A 20,201-nucleotide genomic window follows, 5' to 3' on the forward strand; every position below is an offset into this window, starting at 1 on the left:
ATTATTTATCTAAGATCAAGCCGTCCAAATCTCAGTACCTACATTAGATGGTCCATAAGCAACATTAAAATAGTATTCTAAGCAGCCTATCCGTGTTGATTTCAAAATGAAAGACATTGAACGGTCTTGATCCAAGTTTCAGATGTCCATTAGTCAGAGGTTTTATTTCTGGCTGAGTACTTTATCACTTGTACTTAAGTGGGTCCCATCACTTGGACGGTTTAAAAAAACAATTGTATAATTTCCAAGTGCATGCGCATGGACCACTGTGCCTGCCAGAGTATATTAAATAACTCCTCAGCATGCGCTGGAAGAGAAGTAGAAAATGACAGGCATTACAGCAGGGCTTATATAACTCGGTGGCGTGACTCAGAACCAAAGAACCGACCGAGTCAACTCACCGACCCAAGCGAGTCGTTTTGTTCTGGCATTTCATCAAACAGCTAGAGAGCAGAAGCTGGAGGAGAAGAAGAAGATTACAATAACGTCGCTCTCGAGGAAGCACTCCGAAGCTCCCGCCACCCTTTTCATACTCTAGCTACAACTTCCAATAAAAAGACTAAAATACCCCGAGGTCATTTTCGTAATTTACGAAACCCCCCTTTCTCCCTTCTCTACAAGCCCTATTCGCCCTCGGAGATGTTCAATTCCTCTTCTATTTCATCTTTCTCCAGTTGGGCTTGTCGTAAATAATCCAAACTCTGTTCTTGGATTGCTTGGGTTGTCAGATAATAGGATTTTCCTCAGTTGGATTTGATTAGATTTTCATTTTTTACTGTATCTGTTTGAATATTTTTTTCTTTTTCTTTTTAAATTTCCGAGGGTTTTTAGAGAATGGAACCGACGGACATCGTCGGGAAGTCGAAAGAGGACGTCTCGTTGCCGAAAGGTGAGATCTCCTTTTGCCTCCTCGTTTGATGATCTCGATGAAGGGTTCTTGATTCTTTCATTGATTTTTCGATTTGGGTAGCTTTAATTCGTTATGAATGTTATTGATGCTAGTTTGGGTGGATAATTAGATCTCTGCTGACTGCAAAGTGAGTTTTTTGCTCAATTTGATTATTTTATTGAAGATATCTTGAATTTCTATGAATTTGGAACTTGGGTAGTTTTGATTTGTTATGATTGGTATTGGTGGAAGCTTGTTGATGTTGAATTGATGATTGGATTTCCACTGATTGGTGGGTAAGGTTGTTCTCTTCTCAATTCGATGATTTTGATCTAAGAATTCTTGACTTTGTGTGTGGGTTTTGCGATTGGGTAGTTTTGATTTGTTTCCACTATTATTGATGCAAATTTGTGTGAATTTGAATCGATAGTTGGATTTCCATTGACCGTTGAGGCTTCGGCCTCTCAATTTGATTTTAGCAAAGTATTCATGGTTTTTTAGGCTTTGGGTAGTTTTGATTTATTATGGTAATTACTTTTGTTAGTTTGTGTGAATTTGAATCGATATTTGGATTTCCATTAACTTAATGGTGTGGTTTTTCGCCTCTTTTTTCATGTCAGTTATGGAGTTTTGGTTTTTTATGAGTATTATTGATACGCTTTTTGTGGATTTGAATTGGTAATTGGAGGATTTCCTTTGACCAAAAGGTTATGTTTTTCGCCTCTCAATCTGATGATTTTGGTGAAGAATTCTCGACTTTGACTGGTTTCATGAATTGGGGAGCTTGTTTTGTTAAAATATTATTGATGTGAAATTAGAATGTTGAATTTCCAGTGCCGATGTGAGTTCCTTTCCTACTATTGTGAGGAAGTTTTCGTTTTTATTTTTAAAATTTTTGTTGATGGGTTTTGTGTATTGGGGTAATTTGATTTCTTAGGAATGTGGTTGATCCAAATTATTTGAGTTGATAATCGCATTTTTCTTTCTGTCATGATCAAATGGAACTTCTCAATTTGCAATCGAAGGGAGCTAGGCATCTTAGAATTTTTGTTCTTTTCTTTTTCTCATGCGTATCAAGCAATCATCACTCTGAAGAAGAAATGAAACTTTTTTTATGTGTAGTATATTATATGGTGAGTTCATTTTGCATTGGGCAATGATTTTAACTTTGGAATTTGTGGAAGAACGTGCCAGTTTCTGCTTATGTTTGATATGGGTTGTATCTTTGGAAAATCATAGTAATTGATAGGTGGCCATGTCTGGCAATTCATGGTTGGTCGGGCATCTCTTGCTTGTGAACAAGGAATATGGGGTTTTGGAGTTTTTCTTTCCTTTCTTAGTTTTGATCAATCAAGCGAGTGATGTTTTATCCATCCTCATCTATGGTTAAAGTTACCAAAATCAATTTCAGAAAAGATGCTTTGGCAGAATGGATGGTTCTATTTTGCCAACTGTCTGGCCTATAGGTTAGATAAAGATGGAGTATTTCACACCTACCTTTGTAGTGGGAACTCTATTCCCCCTCCTCGATGTAGCTTTCTCTTTTTGTTGAATTATATATATATATATATATATATATATATATATATATATATATATATATATATATATATATATATATATATATATATATATATATATATATATATATATATATATCTGCCAACTGTTTCGGTTGCTGATGAAAACCAGAACTGCATTATGTGTGATATGGTTTTTCTGCCTTCTCCACCTGAATCAACATCCAATGTATTTCAGGTCCTACTGGAAAGCTATTGTGTGTTACTTTGGACAGAAAAGCATTCCACCTTTCCTACTTTCCTAGGTTGATGAATAGCTTAAAAGAAGGTTTATTTTGGGTATTAATATCAATGAGGTGGTGGAAATGTTTCAAGCAAACATGCATTCCCCACCTTTTTTGGACAGAATAGGCAAAACATACTCGATTTGGCTATGTTCTATGCTAGCAGGTGGGATGGATGAATCGTCTGGGGCTCCGCCAATACCTGGTGCATCTAATTCTCAAGTTGAAAGTGGTGGTGGAATAGTTCATGGTGATTTGGTAACTTGGAGAGGGCGCCCATCATGTCTTATGTGCAAGGGCCCCACTTGTTTTCCAACAATGTTATTTCTTTGTTTATATTGTGTACATTTCAATTCTGGTCAATGCGAAAACCGGAATGCATGTTTATCTTCTTAGCCTTGGGTTCTTTTCGAAATGGAGCTTTCAAGCCCCAAATCATGCTTTTATGATGTCTGTCTCATGGGAGGTGTAAGCCTCAAAGATTTTATATTTATGCCTTTATTATTAAGCCACTTGCACTTGCTTCCTGTTTTAGCAAACATTCTTCTCTTTGTAGAATTGGATGGTTTATGAAACAGTGCGTCTTCTATCTCTATCATCCTGTGTAACAAAGCATATGTAAAGCAAGAAAGTAGACTAATATAGTATAGTCAATGTATTCCATAACAGTAACTGTGGCCATAATGGCCGCCACTGTTACCTTTACGATACAGCCTCTATAATGGCGGTTACGGCCTCTATAACACCTGTTACGGGCTCTGTAACTGCTGTTACGGTCTCTATTTTATTGAAAGAAAAATGCCAAAAAACCTATAGCTGCTCTATAACATTAAAAAACAAAATCTAAAAAACCTGTATTTGCACCGTAACAAACCATTACGGGGCTATTACGGCCTTCATAGGGATGTAACGGGCTGTTAATGGTTTTTTCCATAATGGCTGTTTCAACCGTTACGACCCCATAACATGTAACAGTTGCCACCATTACCTTTACATAACGGCCTTTACGGCACACCACGAGTATAGTTCATTAACGTAAACATTCATATGCGTGCACATGCATATGCATAAGAAAAGGAAAAAGAAGCTGCTGCCTTGTATTATTTTGTCTAGCATATGAGATTGCATGCTGCTATTTATAAATATATCCATAAACAAGTAACATAAAGTTGGGAATTTTCCTTTAAAAATAATTTGTTAGATGAAGTAATTAATGCAGTTTACTATTCCTTTCCAGCAACTATGTTTAAGATCATTAAGGAGATGCTGCCACCAGATGTCCGAGTTGCAAGAGATGCCCAAGATCTTCTCGTTGAGTGTTGTGTAGGTGAGAATGCAATAATGAGATTATTGATGGCTTGAATCAATAATGACTTATGCCGTCTTTTTCTCTCTTTTTCTTAATGCATGTCTGATTGCTACTAGTGGTTTATAGATATTTAAATGAAAATTTCTCTATGACCATGCATGTCATTGCATGGGTATGGGATCCATGTTGGACAGAGCTATAACCTTATATTTCAATATTATATATAAAAGATAATTAAAAAGTTTGGATATGTCTTTTAAAAATATGTTAAAACACATTAATTTTGACCTTAATGTTGTGCTCTGGACCATAGAATTTGGGATCAAACAAATCCAACACCACAATTCCTAGCCGTACATGACACACTTATCCATACCCAAGTAATATAGGTTTGTTCCACAGGTCCTAGCTGTTTCTCCTCAGAATTACCTAATTTCTCTCTTCCCATTTCCCTTATCCAGCCCATGCATTTGTTTAACTGATAATAAAATGCTATGAAACAAGATGCTTCCAACGTCTGTTTCTAAGTCCAGGAACCATCTCTTGTACCTTCACATTATTATTCTGCCATGGAGGTCATCTTGACGCACCTGTCTCGAGAAACTGCTACCTTGTAGCTGGCTTTTTCTTTCATATATGTGTCAGCGGTCCTTAGTTTTTCATATCTAGGCAATCCTGGAGTTGGAATTGGACATTATGTCAGAGATTCCTACAAAAGTTGTTCTGATATGCAAGGCCTCGTTTGGACTATGACGCAAATTGCAACTGTTCCCTATTTAAATGGCAAACTTTAAATATGAAATTGATTACATTTGGGAAATGCACAAACCCAGTTCTGCATTGAGTGGAAGGGATAAAGTCCACCAAACAGTTCAAATGGCAAGTGATTTTAATGCAGCATTGAACTGAATTGAGTGCAATTGCCATTCTGTGCAATGCAAATAAGTCAAACTTCCAAGGCTGCCTAAGCCTAATGTTTGACTCCATCACATCTACATTTTACATTGGGGGCTATTACTCCTATGGAAATTATCAAGAGTCAACATAGGTTGTCATAAATCACATTGTTCATAGGTTCGGTTTGCAAGCGCATGTGGATCATGCTGTTCCAATATTTCATATTGTTGTGGCAAGCAAGTCTGGGAATGAGTTGATCTGATATGCCCCACCATGGATGGGGGTTGAATAGCATCCTGATGCATGTGAATGCGAATATTGTTTAATCCACCTAGCCAGTAAAAGTGGGACCCATGGTTCTGTAATCTAGACCATTGATCTTTCGGCCCCCCATGGATTGGGGATGCCCCAGAAATCCTTTGGGGCCTGTTTAGTAGATGCTTAAAATGAGTTCATCTCATTTTAGTTAGTCCTAATTGTATATTATAGATCATGATTGTTGGTTATCAACATTATTTTAGTCCTTACCAATAAGAAATACGATCTCTAATAAATAATTACGATTAACTAAAACAAGATGGACTCATTTCTAAGCATCTATGAAAAAGGCCCTTAGTCCTTGGTGAATCTCTCCAATGTTCCTTCTCCCATCAGCTGCTCATCTGTTCCTGCTCATTTTTGGCATTTTATCTAAAATTTCATTATCATATTCATCTGTGGATCATCCTGAAAAATGTTGCTAAAGTATATGGATCCTGACTTTGCATCCCTGCAGTTGGATTACATGCATCTAATATAGTGTGTCATGTGAGTTATTTGATATGCTGCTGCTACTAAATTGTAAACATTTTGTGGAAACCATGTCGCTAAGGGGGCGTTTGGATTGTAAGTTACTTAAGATAAGCGACTTATGCCACAAGTAGCTTATCTTGTTTTCTCCTAATGAAGGAGATAAGTATGTTTAGTAACAGCATACTTATCCAACAACACAAGTATTTATCCCTCAAGTATGCTTGGCCCCCGTTACATCCACTGTCCATCATGTTAGGCCAACCTTCGATGTGGACAGTTCATTGTGTGGGTCCGCCTGAGACTGGAGTCCTTACAATTTTGGGTCCTAACATAAAGTGAGCTAGAAAGAAAAGAAAAAGAAAGAAAAAGGGATGGCCAGCTTGGTCACACAACACATACAGCAACATGGGCCCAGGGGGTTTCCACAGCATGGGTTTAAATCTGACAGTTTTTCTGTTGTGGGGTCCACTCACTAGACCCAGGAGTGTTTCAATGGTAGAGATTCTATCCTCATTGTTTTCTGCTGGTGGGACCCACTTAATTAGCTCAGATGGCAAATGCATCATAGTGGGTCCCAGCTATGGGCACCATTTCAGTGGACCCTACGGAGGCTAAGTGGTGGGCACACATAAATAGGAAAACGGATTGATGGCATGGATATACAACACATACAGAGCGGTGGGCCGTCAGGGCATGTGCAACGGTGGGTGTCATTGCTTCCCTGCTGCTAGTGGTGGGGTTAATTTGATGGATAGTGTGGATCCCTCAAAATTATGGTGGGTCCCACTGTCCCATGTGATGGGACCCACACTCAAAAGGATCTGACGAAAGGGATGGATAGTGATGATCTAACACATATGGCAGGGTGGTACTCCAGAGAGGTTTTAGCGGTAGGTGCTTGGTCACCCCCGTTTGCAGACGATGGGGCCCACATCTGAGATTTAACTCTGCCACAGTTTGGGCCTGAAAATGGATGGACGGTGTGGGCATGACATACGTCAGTGGGGTCCACAAACTGGTGGCCCACTGGTGATACATTAAGCTGGTGTTAGTGTTCACGTCAACCGGGTCTGTATGCCCAACAACAGGTTGGGTTGCAGTATGCCCAACAACAGGTTGGGTTGCAATCAACCTGCTGTGTCACCAACAAAAATGAAGGAAATAAGTTGCTTTTTGGAAGTTGAAAAGCAAAAAAAAAAAAAGAAAAAAAGACACAGAAATAAATAAGTTACTATTTTCTTAAAAGCTACTTATTTTAAGTTTAATAACCAAACTACCTTTTAAGAATAGTAACTTATTGACTTACATTTGTTTTTTAAAAAAGTTACTTGTTTGGTAGTGTCCAAACAGGCCCTAAGTGACAGTCCCAAAATCAGTTTGGTTGAACAATCCTAACATCTAATTCATAGGCACTTGTTTATTGCAATAGGACCGTTGGATGTTTTAATTTTTAACCATCCAATAAATATCCACCAATCCAATAGTGAGATAACCAAATAAGCATAATGTCCAGTTCATGATTCATCTTAACCGTGACCCATAATTTGGACAGTTTAGTTTGAATTACTTTATGCCACACATGCAGTTTCTAAGTGCCTGCATATCATGCATCACACTCTACCTGAGTATCAAAGTTTTTCTTAGTGTACTAAAGGTCTGGTATGTGTTTGTTTCTTCTTGCAGAGTTCATCAACCTTGTTTCGTCGGAGTCTAATGAAGTATGTAGCAAAGAGGAAAAAAGAACAATTGCACCTGAACATGTTCTCAAGGCTCTAGAGGTTTTTGACCCGCCTCACATTTCACTCTTGAGTTAGATTCTAAGCTTCCATAACCCATGCTCATTTGTCAGCATCTGTTCAGTCTAGAATGCAAACCAGACTACCATATGCATTATGGACTATGAGGAAGAATATGATCTGTCTAAAGATATCTGTACTATCTTTGGGTCTTCAGTTTGTAGAAGCGCATGGTCCTATTGTGGAGACCGTTTATCTGATGGTCCCATCCTGGACTGAGGAGTTGGGATACTCCAAAAAGCTCTTGAGAAGGAAAATTCTGACCTTTTGAGTGGTAGCTCTAGATAGAGAGTTCAGAAAAGAAATGCAGCAATGGCCACATTCAATGGAACCAAAACCAAATACTGTATAGCTGAGATCTCCTGGGAGAATTTTGGGCATGGCCCATCAACTTTGGGCTCATCAACGGTACTGGTCACCAAAAACTGGTCCTAGTGTCTACAAACTGAGGACCCGAGTACACTTTATGTATCATCAGGTGAAGAATCACAAACTTCACCACGCAGTATATGCCTGTCTTTACTCATTTCTGTCAAGAAGTTAAATATTCGAAGGCTCGGAGCAAGGCCCCCGCGACAGGCTGAAACATAACTGCTAAAGCCTCAACTGAGTGAGTCCTGTCTGATGAACACATACAATCTGGCTTAGATTATCAACTCAAACAGGAGTCCAAGTTCACAAGACTCCTTTGCCAAGGTGCAAATAGCACTGCAGCCAACCACCTGACAGTACCACCCTTTTAGATTTTGCAATTTTCATTTAATATCACTGTGAAAACTACCCTGTCATTTGGACCCGCAGAAGGATTTCACAAGTACCTCAACTGTTACTGCCACCAACAGCAATCCTGTTGGTTCCAACTGCCTATATTCTTTCATCTACCCACCCAAGAACTAGCTCCAACATGCACCTCCCCTCCATGTTTGCATCACACTGATGGCATGACTCACATTCATATGAAAGCCAAAAAAAAAAGAAAGGAAAAACCATAGAAGTTGTTCAGACCTTTTGGAGGACGGAAATCATAGGTTTGCCACAGCCCGTGACAATTGATCCTTGATTATAAATCCATAGGATTTTGTGGATTTTGTTTGCATAAGCTGCCCACTTGTGCCCTCCCGAGTTCTCTTTTTCTTTCCTTCAATCTTTTCAAAGTATGGAGGGGATAAGGAAGCTATGAATCTAGGAACATAGCAAACCTCTGATTGCTTGACCATGTCCTAGTTGCTTAACTTCGGTCTTGTTTAACAGAAAGGCCTAATGAGTAAGGGGCACATTTCAGTGTTACCGGGCAGATGTTGGATCCAGTGATGCGTCCATAGAATCGTACCCGTACATAAGATGCGTCACCTCAGAAAACCTGCAGATACCAAAAATCAGACCGATCCAAAACTTGGATGGGCCACAGCACAGGGAACAAATTGAGAGGGTACACTCACTATTGATTAGTGTGCGGGGCCCCCCGTGTTGTGCATATATATATGAAAGAAAGGCAGAAATAAGAAAGAGATTATTCCCCGAGAGCTTCTCCAGTAACAGAAATGCCCCACACTATCCCTCAGTGATGACACTTCCGGAGTTGCGAGCCTTGGGCTTCCTGACTCCCTCAGCGAACTATCAGTTCGTGAACTCAATCTGGGTGACTCCATTGGTCTTGAGTCCCTAGCAACAGGAATTTCCTCCTGTTCTTGGAACAACGCTCACATCATTGTGTCTAAGAATTCTGTATCTGGTAGTACCTCTTTCTCAGTAGACCACCATGACTAGGCATCGTCAAATACAACGTGCCGAGAGATATACGCTTTCTTGGTAGTAGGATCCACACGCCTCCACCCTTTCTTTTGCTCATCGTAGCTGATAAAGATGCACCTCATATATGTATATATAATATCATATAAAATCAAGGCCATTCAGACCCTTCATACAAATGAAGGGTCATACCAAGATTCAGACTGTCTTGCGACTCAGGTGGACCCCTGTAGAATTCAAGGGTGGGTGTTCCCTTGCAGGTTGTTCACTTTGCTGTGATCCACATTAGTTTTTGATTGGGCTGAGTTTTGGGTGCTTGCGGATTTCGGAGGTGACACATCTGATAGAAGGGTTGGATGGTGAAAATACATAACCTGGGCCCCACATCTGCGCAGTACCACCACAAGCTTACGGTGGTACTGATACCACTGGAGCACCAACAATGAGTAATTCTATGTAATTTCAATCAATACAAGCAATTAATTTACATGCACTTGTCCTTATCTTTGATAAAATTGCAATATGCTGTTGCCAGGTTCTTGGGTTTGGTGATTACATTGAGGAGGTCTATGCTGCATATGAACAACATAGACTGGAAACTCTGGTGTGCATTCCCATCTCTTTCTAGCATATTACTCATCTAGAATTTCCCGGTGAATGCATCTCTAAGTATATTACACATATCTCTCTCTCTCTCTCTCTCTCTCTCTCTCTCTCTAAGTATATTACTCATCTCTCTCTCTCTCTAGTATATTTACTCATCTAGAATTTCCCTGTGAATACCTCTCTTTCTCTAGCATGTTACTCATCTCTCTCTACTATATTTCTCATCTAGAATTTTCCTGTAAATGCCTCTCTCTCTAGTATATTACTCATCTAGAATTTCCTTGTGAATGCATTGCTTTATGGAAGGATTCTCCTAAAGGCGGGAAGTGGAGCGGTGGAGGTGGAGCTGAGATGACAGAGGAAGAAGCACTCGCAGAGCAGCAGAGAATGTTTGCTGAGGCACGCGCAAGAATGAACAATGGACCAATCATTCCAAAGCGATCAGACTCTGACCGGAGTTTAGACAGCTGATTTCTACCTTGGTTACATGAACCATAGGCATCCTTGGATCCTTACGTGTGGGTTTATTTTCGATCCTAGTTTGTGAAAAGTGAGGGATCTGTTCTCTGTGGTTTTACACTCAAACTTTGTATCTACCTATGAAATATGTAAAAATGACAGATGGGTTTTTTCCTTATTGTAAGTCATACTCAAACCCAATGCATCTGTTATTGAGTGGGCCACTGGAGAGTGTATGATTCATATGCCATACGATACCAGCTACTCAGGAAATGATTGATACTCTCGCAGAGTGTGATGGTTGATGTGTAGGCTTTGAAAATTTGCATATGCAGCATACAGGAAATATAAATTAAACTGTTTGAATTGTGGTCCTGGACTCCCAGTTAAGATGGCTTATAAACCAAAGTTTCCACTGATTTGATTTTGGAACGGACAAAGGAAGAACTGCAACAGTCCTAATTTGACAAATGCCTATTAATCAAAAGTCAGAATGGTGAAACAATCTTGCTTTGGACGATAATGTCCTGTAATTTCAGGAGTTTAATTTGAGTTTATCCATGCCATATGTACAAATTCTAAGTGCCTGCACATGAACCATCACTCTGTCAGAGTATCAAATGACTGCCAATTCCCCAAGCCTACAGTAGTAGTATATGAGGAACTTCTGGAATAAGTTGGGCCGTCTGAAAGATGAATGTTTGTTAATATATTCTCTTCTTGAAAACAAAAAAGTCACAAGAATTGCATGCTTTTCTCAGTGCCAGAAGATTGGACGAATTGTAGGTCTGCTGATGAATCTTTCTTCCTTCTTTCTTTTTTCTTTTAAATTTAATTTACGCACATACCCCACATGGGTACTTGAACCCATGACCTCAGTGTTGACACCTAAAGGATCTACGGCCAAGCCATGAGTAGGTTAGCTGATGAATCTAACACCTAATGTCCTCCTATGGTTCCTATGTCCTCCTTGATTCATCTGGACTGTTTGATGGATCCCCTCATGTTGGATTTTCCAGTGGCCCAATATCCACTCATAAGATAATCTAACCATATGTATGATAAAGAGCATTCAAACAGACAACAAATAATAAAGTGGATGCCCACACTCCATATCCACAAATCATTGATCACAAGGTTAAGAATGACTTCTGGTCCATTGACAATCCAAAGTGGGGGCCACCCATCCAGTACAAGCCAGTCCCCTCTGCAATATACTGAAGAGGGAGCCAACTGGATCATCGCTCCTAATATGATTGGCGATATTGAATTTTAAGATGTGTAAATTTAATAACTGTCTGATAATGATCAGACAGTTATCAAATGGGGAGACACCCTCAACCAAACCCATGCCCCAGCGGTTATAGGCAGGGATTCTAACATGGGATGACCGTTTGACAAAGATTGGATGGTTTTAGCAACTGCTTACACCAGAAATACATTTGGAAGTTGTAATACAAGCTGTTGAAGAAAATCTCTCTTCCTTGATTGCATGGAAATCAAACATCTGTCTTTTCCAGTGACATCAACACCCTCTTCTCAATCACAGAAATAACCCAAACACCCTTTTAACTCATTAAATAAATCTGTGTTTAAGGAGAGTCTGTGATGGTTCAATCCCACACAATGACACTCCTTGTAACAAATATATACTATGAAGATGATCCAGTAAGAATTCTTCTGCATAGAGTATGAGTTTCTCTATTGGACCCAGTTGGGCAACATATGATCATTTACTGCTTTTGGATAGGAAGGGATCACTGATTGCTCATGGCCCCGGATGATCACAGCCACCCGGTTAACGTGCATTCAAAATGGATGCAATCTCTTATTGGATGGCTATGATCATCCAACCACGGTGACGGTGGGTCCATGCAAAACAAAATAGCAGGACCATCTATCCAATGGCCTAACATGATCAGGCGGCCCACCTGGACCCATTGCAAGAAGAATTCATACTGGTTCTTGGCTATATAATGCATGAGCTGTTCTTTCAGCTCACCCAAGAAAAAGGCTAGTTAATAAATCAACCTGTATTCCTCATGCCTGCAGCTATACCATTGATGGTGATGAGCAATGCATCTCTAAGCTTCTTGTTGTCGTCATCCTTCCTCAGCCTCTTCAGTATCTCTACCTGTAACATGTTTATTGGATTAAGATTCGGTAGTCTACTGTCAATCAGTCGCTTCAAGCTTCGGTTATTTTCCAATAGCTTCTCATGCCCGCTAACCACCAGTATGTACTTCTCCGTCGTCAAGAGCTCACTCCTTAGCGCTGCTCCGAGCTCCATCCTCGTTTCTGACACTAGAACTTCATCATAGTGCCTTGCTATGGGAATGTTGGCCTTGCCGAGCACCATCTCTATAAGGTCTATGGTGGACTGAAAGAACGGCCATTCCTTGTACATTGCTTGCAAGTCCTCTTTGTATCCTTTTTCACATGCACCCTTGAGGCCGGCCCCCACTCCAAGCCATGCAGGTAGCACAAACCGCGTCTGGGTCCACGCGAACACCCATGGTATGGCCCGGAGGTGCCCGATGCCCACCGTGCTCTTCCGTCTTGTGGGACGACTTCCAATGTTGAGGTATCCAAGCTCGGCCTGTGGGGTCGCCTCATGGAAATAGTGCAGGAACTCTGGGTTGTCGTAGACTGTGCTCCTGTAGCTGTTGCAGCTGATCTTAGAGATCTCATCCATCACGTCACGCCATCTCTCTTCCCTCGGTGGGATCGGGGGACGTACTGTTGCGAGCAGGACGGCTGTTGTGTAGATCTCTAGCTGCCTCACCGCCATCTTGGGCAGCCCAAACTTGGCCTGCACCATCTCACCTTGCTCTGTTGAGCGGAGCGTTCCCTGGCCACAATAACTGACCATCGGTACCAAATGCTCAAAAACATAAAAACTTCAAACATTGCAACTTTCATCACATGAGCCAATGTAGCAGGTGTGAGAGTTCTAAGCTGTTCATCCAGTGTGCCCAAACTGAAAACCAGGCCAGTTCAAACATCAGGTGGGCCTCACCTGCATCTCAAATGTGGATAGCTTTTCATTCCTTCTTAACTGTCCATTCTTCATATAAGCATGGCCTATGCCTGATGATCAGAACTCCCTGATTTTTTTAACAAGGGCGCGTGTGCAGTAACCTACCAATGAATGTCCCAGAAATTATGTGTGTGTGAATAGCATCTCTCTCAGTTTGTCTGGTTCTCAACCAGAGGCAATCTTCTGAACTGAATGAAATTGTAGATTGACTTACCATAACAGAACCAGGAGGTTGTGACTGTATGGCAAGATAAGTAGGCCCGCCACCACGACCGATACTCCCTCCACGCCCGTGAAACAGCGTAACTTTAATGCCATACTCGTTACAGGCAGCTACAACATCCTCTTGCGCTTTGTAGAGCTCCCATGCTGCAGAAAAGCGGCCAGCATCTTTACCTGAATCAGAATACCCAACCATGACCTGTACACAAAGATCTTGTTTAAGTTTGGTAAGCCTTATGGGGACTCAATAAATTGTGAACCATCAAATGGTTACGTAACGGCTGTTATGGCCTTTATGTAGCGGTGACCGAAGGTACCGTTACATGTTACTGTAACGTCCCATTACAGGGCCTTTACAGTGTTTTTTTTTTTTTTTTTCCTTTTTAATTTAGCCATAACAACCGTTACGGCCCGTATCGTAATGGCAAGGATGGTGGCTGTTACAACCACCATTGCCGTTATTGAATACCTTGATCATTAGAGTACCCGCAATGAAAATACCTCTTGCTTTCCATTGTGGTTCTTTATGATGTGCTCCCGATACCAATCAATGGACAACAACTTCCTGATCACTGAACCGGCCGCTCTCAAGTCCTTCACCGTTTCGAATAAGGGAACCACTCGCAAGCTGTTGCGAGGATGATTGAACAATGTCAATAAACGGGTACAGGAAGATGGTGATGGTTATTGTAGCTGTTTGTGTGGGGTGCACCTTTTTGGTAACATAATCCATTGATCAGGTGGGCCCCATGATGGAAACGGATATGCCCCAATGTCACCCCCTATCAGATGATCCTAGCCATCCCCTGAAAATGGTAACTTACTAACAGGGTGGAATTGGATGTTAGGATCATCCAACGGGACACTTTGGGGTGCCTCCCATCCACCGTGGATCTCACCATATGAAGAATTGGATCACTTACAGGCAAAGTTATCATAATCATTATCGTCTTGCAAATCGTAGTAGGTCCGGAATCAAATTGTATAGTAAATTGTAACATTCTTTTCTTTCCATTTTCTTAAAAATTAGAAAATTTTGAATAAATTATAAATAAATCAGGAAAAAAAAAAAAACTAAGAAAACACATCAATTATTCATTTTCCATCAATATGCACCAAGAAAGTAACATATCATGATATTATCAATTGAGAACCAATAACATGTGCACCTCAAAATAATGTTCTCCTGAAAGCTTAAATGTTGTCATTTTTTAAAGTCAAAATCTTAAAGTGCAAGCCCCTAACAAGGCCTTCGGAAACAAACAAAAAAAAAAAAAAATCTTTTATAATTTTTCATTATTATATAAAGAATCAAATAAAGCTTTTGAGTTTATAGTCACATAATGGAACTCTAAAAAAACAGAATTTGAATTAAAGTTATGTGGACAAAATAAATAAAATAAGTATGCGTCTTTAACTTGAAGTCAAATCCTAAACACCATTGCTACAATAAATGTAGGTAAATATAATCAAATTGTCCATAAAAGTTTCCAGATAAACCATAGATAAATTTGGTGTTTCGACTAGTTAAGAGGTAAGAAATCATAAAAAGAAAAGTTACACAATTTAAGATTAGAGATAAGATCCATCATTGTATCTCTTATAAAGAATTAAAAATAATAATTTTTGACTTGTTTTAAAAGATTCTTAAAGCCCCCACAAATTTAAAAACATGAAATGGAAGCTAAAGAGAACAAATATAATTTAATTTGAATCGTAGATCATAGGATTCAAATCATAGAATCATAGGATTTATCCAAAAAGGGATTCAAATCATTTTGTTTAAGATTTTACTTAAATCGTACAATGGAATGTGTGTATATGTGTATATAATCTTACGTTCCACCAGGACACGGTCTCCCGAGCTCCCCACTAACAGAAAGCCGGGCATCTTTCTGGAACAACTCCACAGCAAGAACATCGCTTGCCTGTCAGTCACCATGTGGGATCCATCATTACCATTAATGCCATTAGACTTGGAATAAATTGTACATAATCCATGTCCAAGAAACCATAAAACCAGTGCTCAAAACATACATTTGAGGCCATGGAAATGACATATGCCCCAAGCGCATCGCTCCCTAGTTCAGCAGCGACACGGAAGGAATCCAGGACCTCCTTCACATCAGGAGCTACCTGAAAAAGATCCGGATGAAAGAGAAAAGATCAGTTTTGGCAAAATGTGCATGACAAAGTGATGCTGGACAATTAACCACTTGCTCTAATAGCTCAAACTAATAGAGCATGGCCCCACATCGCATGGGTTAGGACCTCAGCCGAACCCCTTTGTGGTCCCCACTTCACATGGGTTCCACTTCACATGAGCCACCCGCCTCACACGGGCCGCCCATGCCGAGTGTGCCCCTGCAACCCACAAGCGACCCCACTCAAGCCTGGTGTGAAAATGCCCCTGCATTAAAAAGAGGTACTAATTCTAACATGGAATATATAATTATCTTTGTGATATGTAACATTATGTTTTATTAACATCAATGTTCATATAGCTTTTTGAGCCAATTCGTTCTCATTGTAGTGATTTTTTACTCAAATTTTACATTGTTAGTGAATCAATAATTTTACAAGATATCTTCTATCACTCTACTTAAAATAAATTGATTTTATATGCTCTAGCATAAAATATGTTCTTTGATCAGCGCTTAGAGGACAAGGACATTAAATGTGAACAGATGGTCTATTGCCAAACATTTCATTTGCACATGTTGGTGAGGCAATTTGGAAGAAGAGAGTTCAACTGTCCTGCTCTTTTGCATGAGAATAGCTTCCCTATTCTCTGATTTTCCTCAATAAAATTCTTTGTATGCCTCAAACAGGGGGAAAAAAAAAGCATGGACAGTTGATCAGATTTTGTCACCATCCATTTTTTTCATATGCTCGTAGCCCACCTGATAAGTGGACCAAGAGATTTATGGGCCAGGGCATGTACGTGGTGGGACCCACCTGATGAGCAGACTGTGCCACACATGTGGCCCACATTGGCACATGTGGTACATGTGTCCGAGTACCCAGGATGATAGAGTCCCTACTTCACCTTTGGGCAGATGATGCAACTGCATCCATTGCATATATTAGCGCAAACCAATTTGAAATTTAATTTGTGAGATAATCTGTATGTTATTTTCTTTTCTCTCTTAACCTGTCCGGATAGAGAGAAACCAAAATGTGGGCATGGAAAAACCCTATTAAATCCTCAGGACTGGAAAATTGCAGAATCCATCAGTAATTCCATTGTCTGGTTCATGAGTGTTGCTTTTTAACATGGAAATTTTAAAAGGTCAATAGTCAAACAATGAGAGCTCTCTCATAACCATGGAAATTAACATTTTCAAATGAATTTATTTATTTTTTTATTTGCAAGAAATCAATTTCCATGACTACTCTTCTTTTCTTTTCTTTTTTTCAAACATGGGAAAAGTTGATTTCTGAAATGATTCTGGGTCTTGTGGAGTCTAAATTGAATCGGGAGCCGAGCCAAGCTTATGGTCCAACTCGACTCCGGTCCCTTGAGTCAAGTTGTTGAAGATTCGATAACGGGGCTATATTTACTTCTCTAATTCTATAGTTCTTCAATCTTCAATCTGAGAGTTCTATGAAAGATTTGAAGTGTAATCTTGCAACCAGTTTAAGATATCTATGAAAAGTGGTGTCATGACTTCTTAAGGAAGGTCCCATCAATTTAATATATGTTTTACACAACCGGGAATTACTATTACAATTGCACAAGAATGAATACCAAACGATTCCATCCTATATGATTAAACATTAGTTAAAAATTCAAACAAGGCACCATCTATGTTAACTCATACAGAGCATCTTCAGAAGAGGTTTGCTAAGCCACACGTGTATCGCCCTACACATCTACAGGCCAGTGCATATGCCACAATGACACACGTGCAACATCTGAGCATCATATCATGCATGCCACACTGATGCCCTATTGCAAAAATTAAGCTAGAATATCAAGAGTGTGGCCCACCTAATGGACCAATTGGATCTTGCACATCTGTGCCACATTAGCATGTGATCTGGCTTTTAAACTAGCAGCACTATACGCACACCTTGGGCTTGGCATACTTCTGTAGAAGGGGAAAAAAGGGCTTTATCTGATCCTTAGAACAAATATAAACCTCAAAATCAAGGCCCTGTCAAGAAAATCAACTCACCTCTATGGATTGAGGAACTAGTGGCCTCTTGTTTTTGAGCTCTCTAGTAAGAAATTCCAGTTTTCTTTCTTCATCCCATTCGCTAAATACACCCATGTCTAAGTATTTAGTGACTGAATCCAGTGCTTCAGCATGCCTGCCAGATTCCTGGCAAAAAGAAGAAATTTAGACTATGCCAATGACCTTAGGTGCATTTGGATGCAAAAGTGAATCGAATTGTGAATGTTGAGGAAATGACAAAAATTATATGATGTTTCTGAGCATTCGCCAATGGGAAGTAGTCATTGATTGTAGTTGTGTTATCTTCAGTTCCAATAGAGAGTAACCTAATTGCAATTTGTAGCTGGAACCTCAATATGAATTATAAGAAAACTACCGTTTTGTTATTTCCATTCTAATAGACTGATAACTGCTATTCAATTCAATAGTGCATCCAAACACATGAAAAAAAGTTGCAGCTCAGAATGCAACTTGCACACACCTGACGCAAATCAAGCTTCATTAATATCATTCCGAAGGTGGCAACCCTTCGGATCAGATCCGCAAGCCGTCCGTCAGCAAGAATGCCGGATCCACATGATTGCTGCAAACATCAGGGGCCATGCATCAATTTAGAAATAGAGAACTTTATAAGCAACATATTTTGAAATGCTAGAACATGAAGACAATGATACCAGAGATTCATAGCAAAGGAGTAGCGGTTCTGCCAGTTGATCTGGTGTTTCATAGTACTCTGAAGGATCATAATCGCATGGAAGATTCTCAAGGAGAAGTTCCAGTCGCTTCCGTGTCTTCAAGAGCTAAAACCATCAATCACAAACATATGTTGAGTATTGCATTGTATCATTTTATGTTATAAAAAATTTGTGTAGTATTGCATCATAAATAGTGCATAACCTAGATGATCAAAAGCGTTCGCCAAGGGTTCACGTGATAGTAGTACTCAAGGTCCAACTTCCCATGCATGCAATGTAACATGTGTAAGAAGTTGAACCGTTCATTAAGAGAGCCCCACTGCATATGCCATGGACCAAAAGTCAGGACAATCTGGCTGTCAAGTGGATCACATGTGTACATTGAATGTGGACTGTTGGTGAAATTTTATAGCTGTCCTTTTTCTCGTACATGTAGCCCACTTGATGATTGAGTGGTGGAGACCACTAGATGAACATCCTGGATCTTGCTCAGTTGCCTCTTTTTCAAATGTGGGCAAACTAAGAATGGAAATCCTGCTCTTGCTGGTGGCCATCACCACTTCTCAGAATTTCACATGGCACATATTTGGAAATTAAATGAAAATTAATGATGAATGACTAATTAGTAGAGAAGTGGTTCCTTCTCCAAAACTAAGTGATTTGAAATCTTACTGCCAGATTAATGAATGTCTTTGATACTTATGAAAAACAATATAACGAAAAATGGATCTTACCTTTTCTTTTACGTCCCCAAGAACAACTCTATAAGAAGCAATTCCGGGATGTTGAGTTGGCTCTAGAAGCTTCTGGAAGCTCGTTCTTCCTATTTGAGATTCTGCGAATTTTTTCCTTTGAGCAAGGAGTTGACTGGAGCTAAAAGAATTACACCGAGCAGGTGCTGGCACTGATGGAGATCCTGTTGCGGTAAACTGAGATTTGGTAGGAACCTTAAAGGATTTGCTGCCCGTAGCTAGATTTCCATTTCCAAATCTTTTGCAGAATTTTTGAGTGGAATCTTGTGATGAAGAAACTGAACTCAAAGAACCTTCAACATCCTTCAGTCAGAAAATTACGTAATGTAAAGACCATGATCAAGTTAACAGAACATAAGAAAGGTGGCCTTGACTTGTGTAACTGAAGGAAGATAAAGTAAAATAAAATAATCTTAAAAATTCCGGCCTTTTTTTTTTAACCTGGTGAGCATGTGTCGTGTAATCAGTGCCAGGAAATTCAAGCATGGAATATTGAGATTCTCCATCCTTGTAGTCTGCAAAAGAGACATGCACTAACAAATTATTATCCTTCACCTTCCTGACAGGCTATTGCTTCAATAGTTAAATTTCATCTTCAAGTAGATAGCCATCATCATCATCATCATCTAAGCCTTATTCCACTCTATCAAGGCTTCAAGTATATAGCCACGGATATGAAATGTTAGTGGACAGATAAGAATATTCATAATTCAAAACTAGTGACAACTCCTTGGATGGTTTCATGTGAATTGAAAATTTCCATCCCTAAGTTTTGGTCAAAGGAATAAAGAAATGAGGCCAGCAGTGAATATCAAGTAATATAAATTCCTATTCTTTGTAAAAGGGCACCACATGTTTCTTGAGGAATAACAGTAAATATTGATCAAATCTTTCCCCATCATCATAAAGTTTTTTTTTTTTTTTTTTTTTAAAGGTAAAATGGATAGGACTTGCCATACAAATAAATTTTTAAAACAGTTAAAGGGAAAGAACTACTATAAAAACCATGA

General features: G+C 39.6%; 2 protein-coding genes across 9 annotated transcripts in view; one reads left to right on the plus strand and one right to left on the minus strand.

Moving 5' to 3' along the window:
* The first annotated feature begins 308 nt into the window (after positions 1–308).
* On the plus strand, positions 309–10,502 carry LOC131237764 (protein Dr1 homolog). Of its 8 annotated transcripts, none has more exons than XM_058235724.1 (6): positions 342–889; positions 2,648–2,943; positions 3,931–4,020; positions 7,375–7,469; positions 9,772–9,840; positions 10,149–10,502. In XM_058235724.1, the coding sequence occupies exons 2-6, from the start codon at positions 2,775–2,777 to the stop codon at positions 10,311–10,313; spliced, it is 588 nt and encodes a 195-aa protein (XP_058091707.1). In that variant the 5' UTR covers positions 342–889; positions 2,648–2,774; the 3' UTR covers positions 10,314–10,502. The 8 variants fall into 8 exon arrangements, with proteins under 8 accessions (XP_058091712.1, XP_058091707.1, XP_058091713.1 ...); XM_058235730.1 differs by having other exon boundaries at positions 344–889; positions 2,648–2,951; XM_058235726.1 differs by lacking the exon at positions 2,648–2,943 and having other exon boundaries at positions 344–685; positions 823–889.
* A 1,247-nt stretch (positions 10,503–11,749) lies between these two features.
* The window catches only part of LOC131237767 (phosphoenolpyruvate carboxylase 4-like), a 29,790-nt gene continuing 21,338 nt past the window's right edge, over positions 11,750–20,201 (minus strand). Inside the window, exons 11-20 of the mRNA XM_058235732.1 lie at positions 19,633–19,706; positions 19,174–19,494; positions 18,419–18,544; positions 18,226–18,327; positions 17,745–17,891; positions 15,601–15,699; positions 15,403–15,491; positions 14,065–14,191; positions 13,556–13,762; positions 11,750–13,152 (exon numbers count right to left, since the gene is read on the minus strand). Of these exons, the coding sequence (XP_058091715.1) occupies positions 12,328–13,152; positions 13,556–13,762; positions 14,065–14,191; positions 15,403–15,491; positions 15,601–15,699; positions 17,745–17,891; positions 18,226–18,327; positions 18,419–18,544; positions 19,174–19,494; positions 19,633–19,706 (2,117 nt within the window). The 3' untranslated portion in view covers positions 11,750–12,327. The remainder of the gene's footprint in view (positions 13,153–13,555; positions 13,763–14,064; positions 14,192–15,402; positions 15,492–15,600; positions 15,700–17,744; positions 17,892–18,225; positions 18,328–18,418; positions 18,545–19,173; positions 19,495–19,632; positions 19,707–20,201) is intronic.

Source organism: Magnolia sinica, chromosome 2 (genome assembly GCF_029962835.1).
Source record: "Magnolia sinica isolate HGM2019 chromosome 2, MsV1, whole genome shotgun sequence".
Classification (NCBI taxonomy): domain Eukaryota; kingdom Viridiplantae; phylum Streptophyta; class Magnoliopsida; order Magnoliales; family Magnoliaceae; genus Magnolia; species Magnolia sinica.

Coding starts and splice junctions, on each gene's coding strand:
- LOC131237764 (XM_058235724.1), top strand. CDS start 2,775: ATGTTTCAAGCAAACATGCATTCCCCACCTTTTTTGGACAGAATAGGC. Junction 2,944..3,930: donor TGGTGGTGGAATAGTTCATG/GTGATTTGGTAA, acceptor ATTCCTTTCCAG/CAACTATGTTTAAGATCATT. Junction 4,021..7,374: donor TCTCGTTGAGTGTTGTGTAG/GTGAGAATGCAA, acceptor TTCTTCTTGCAG/AGTTCATCAACCTTGTTTCG.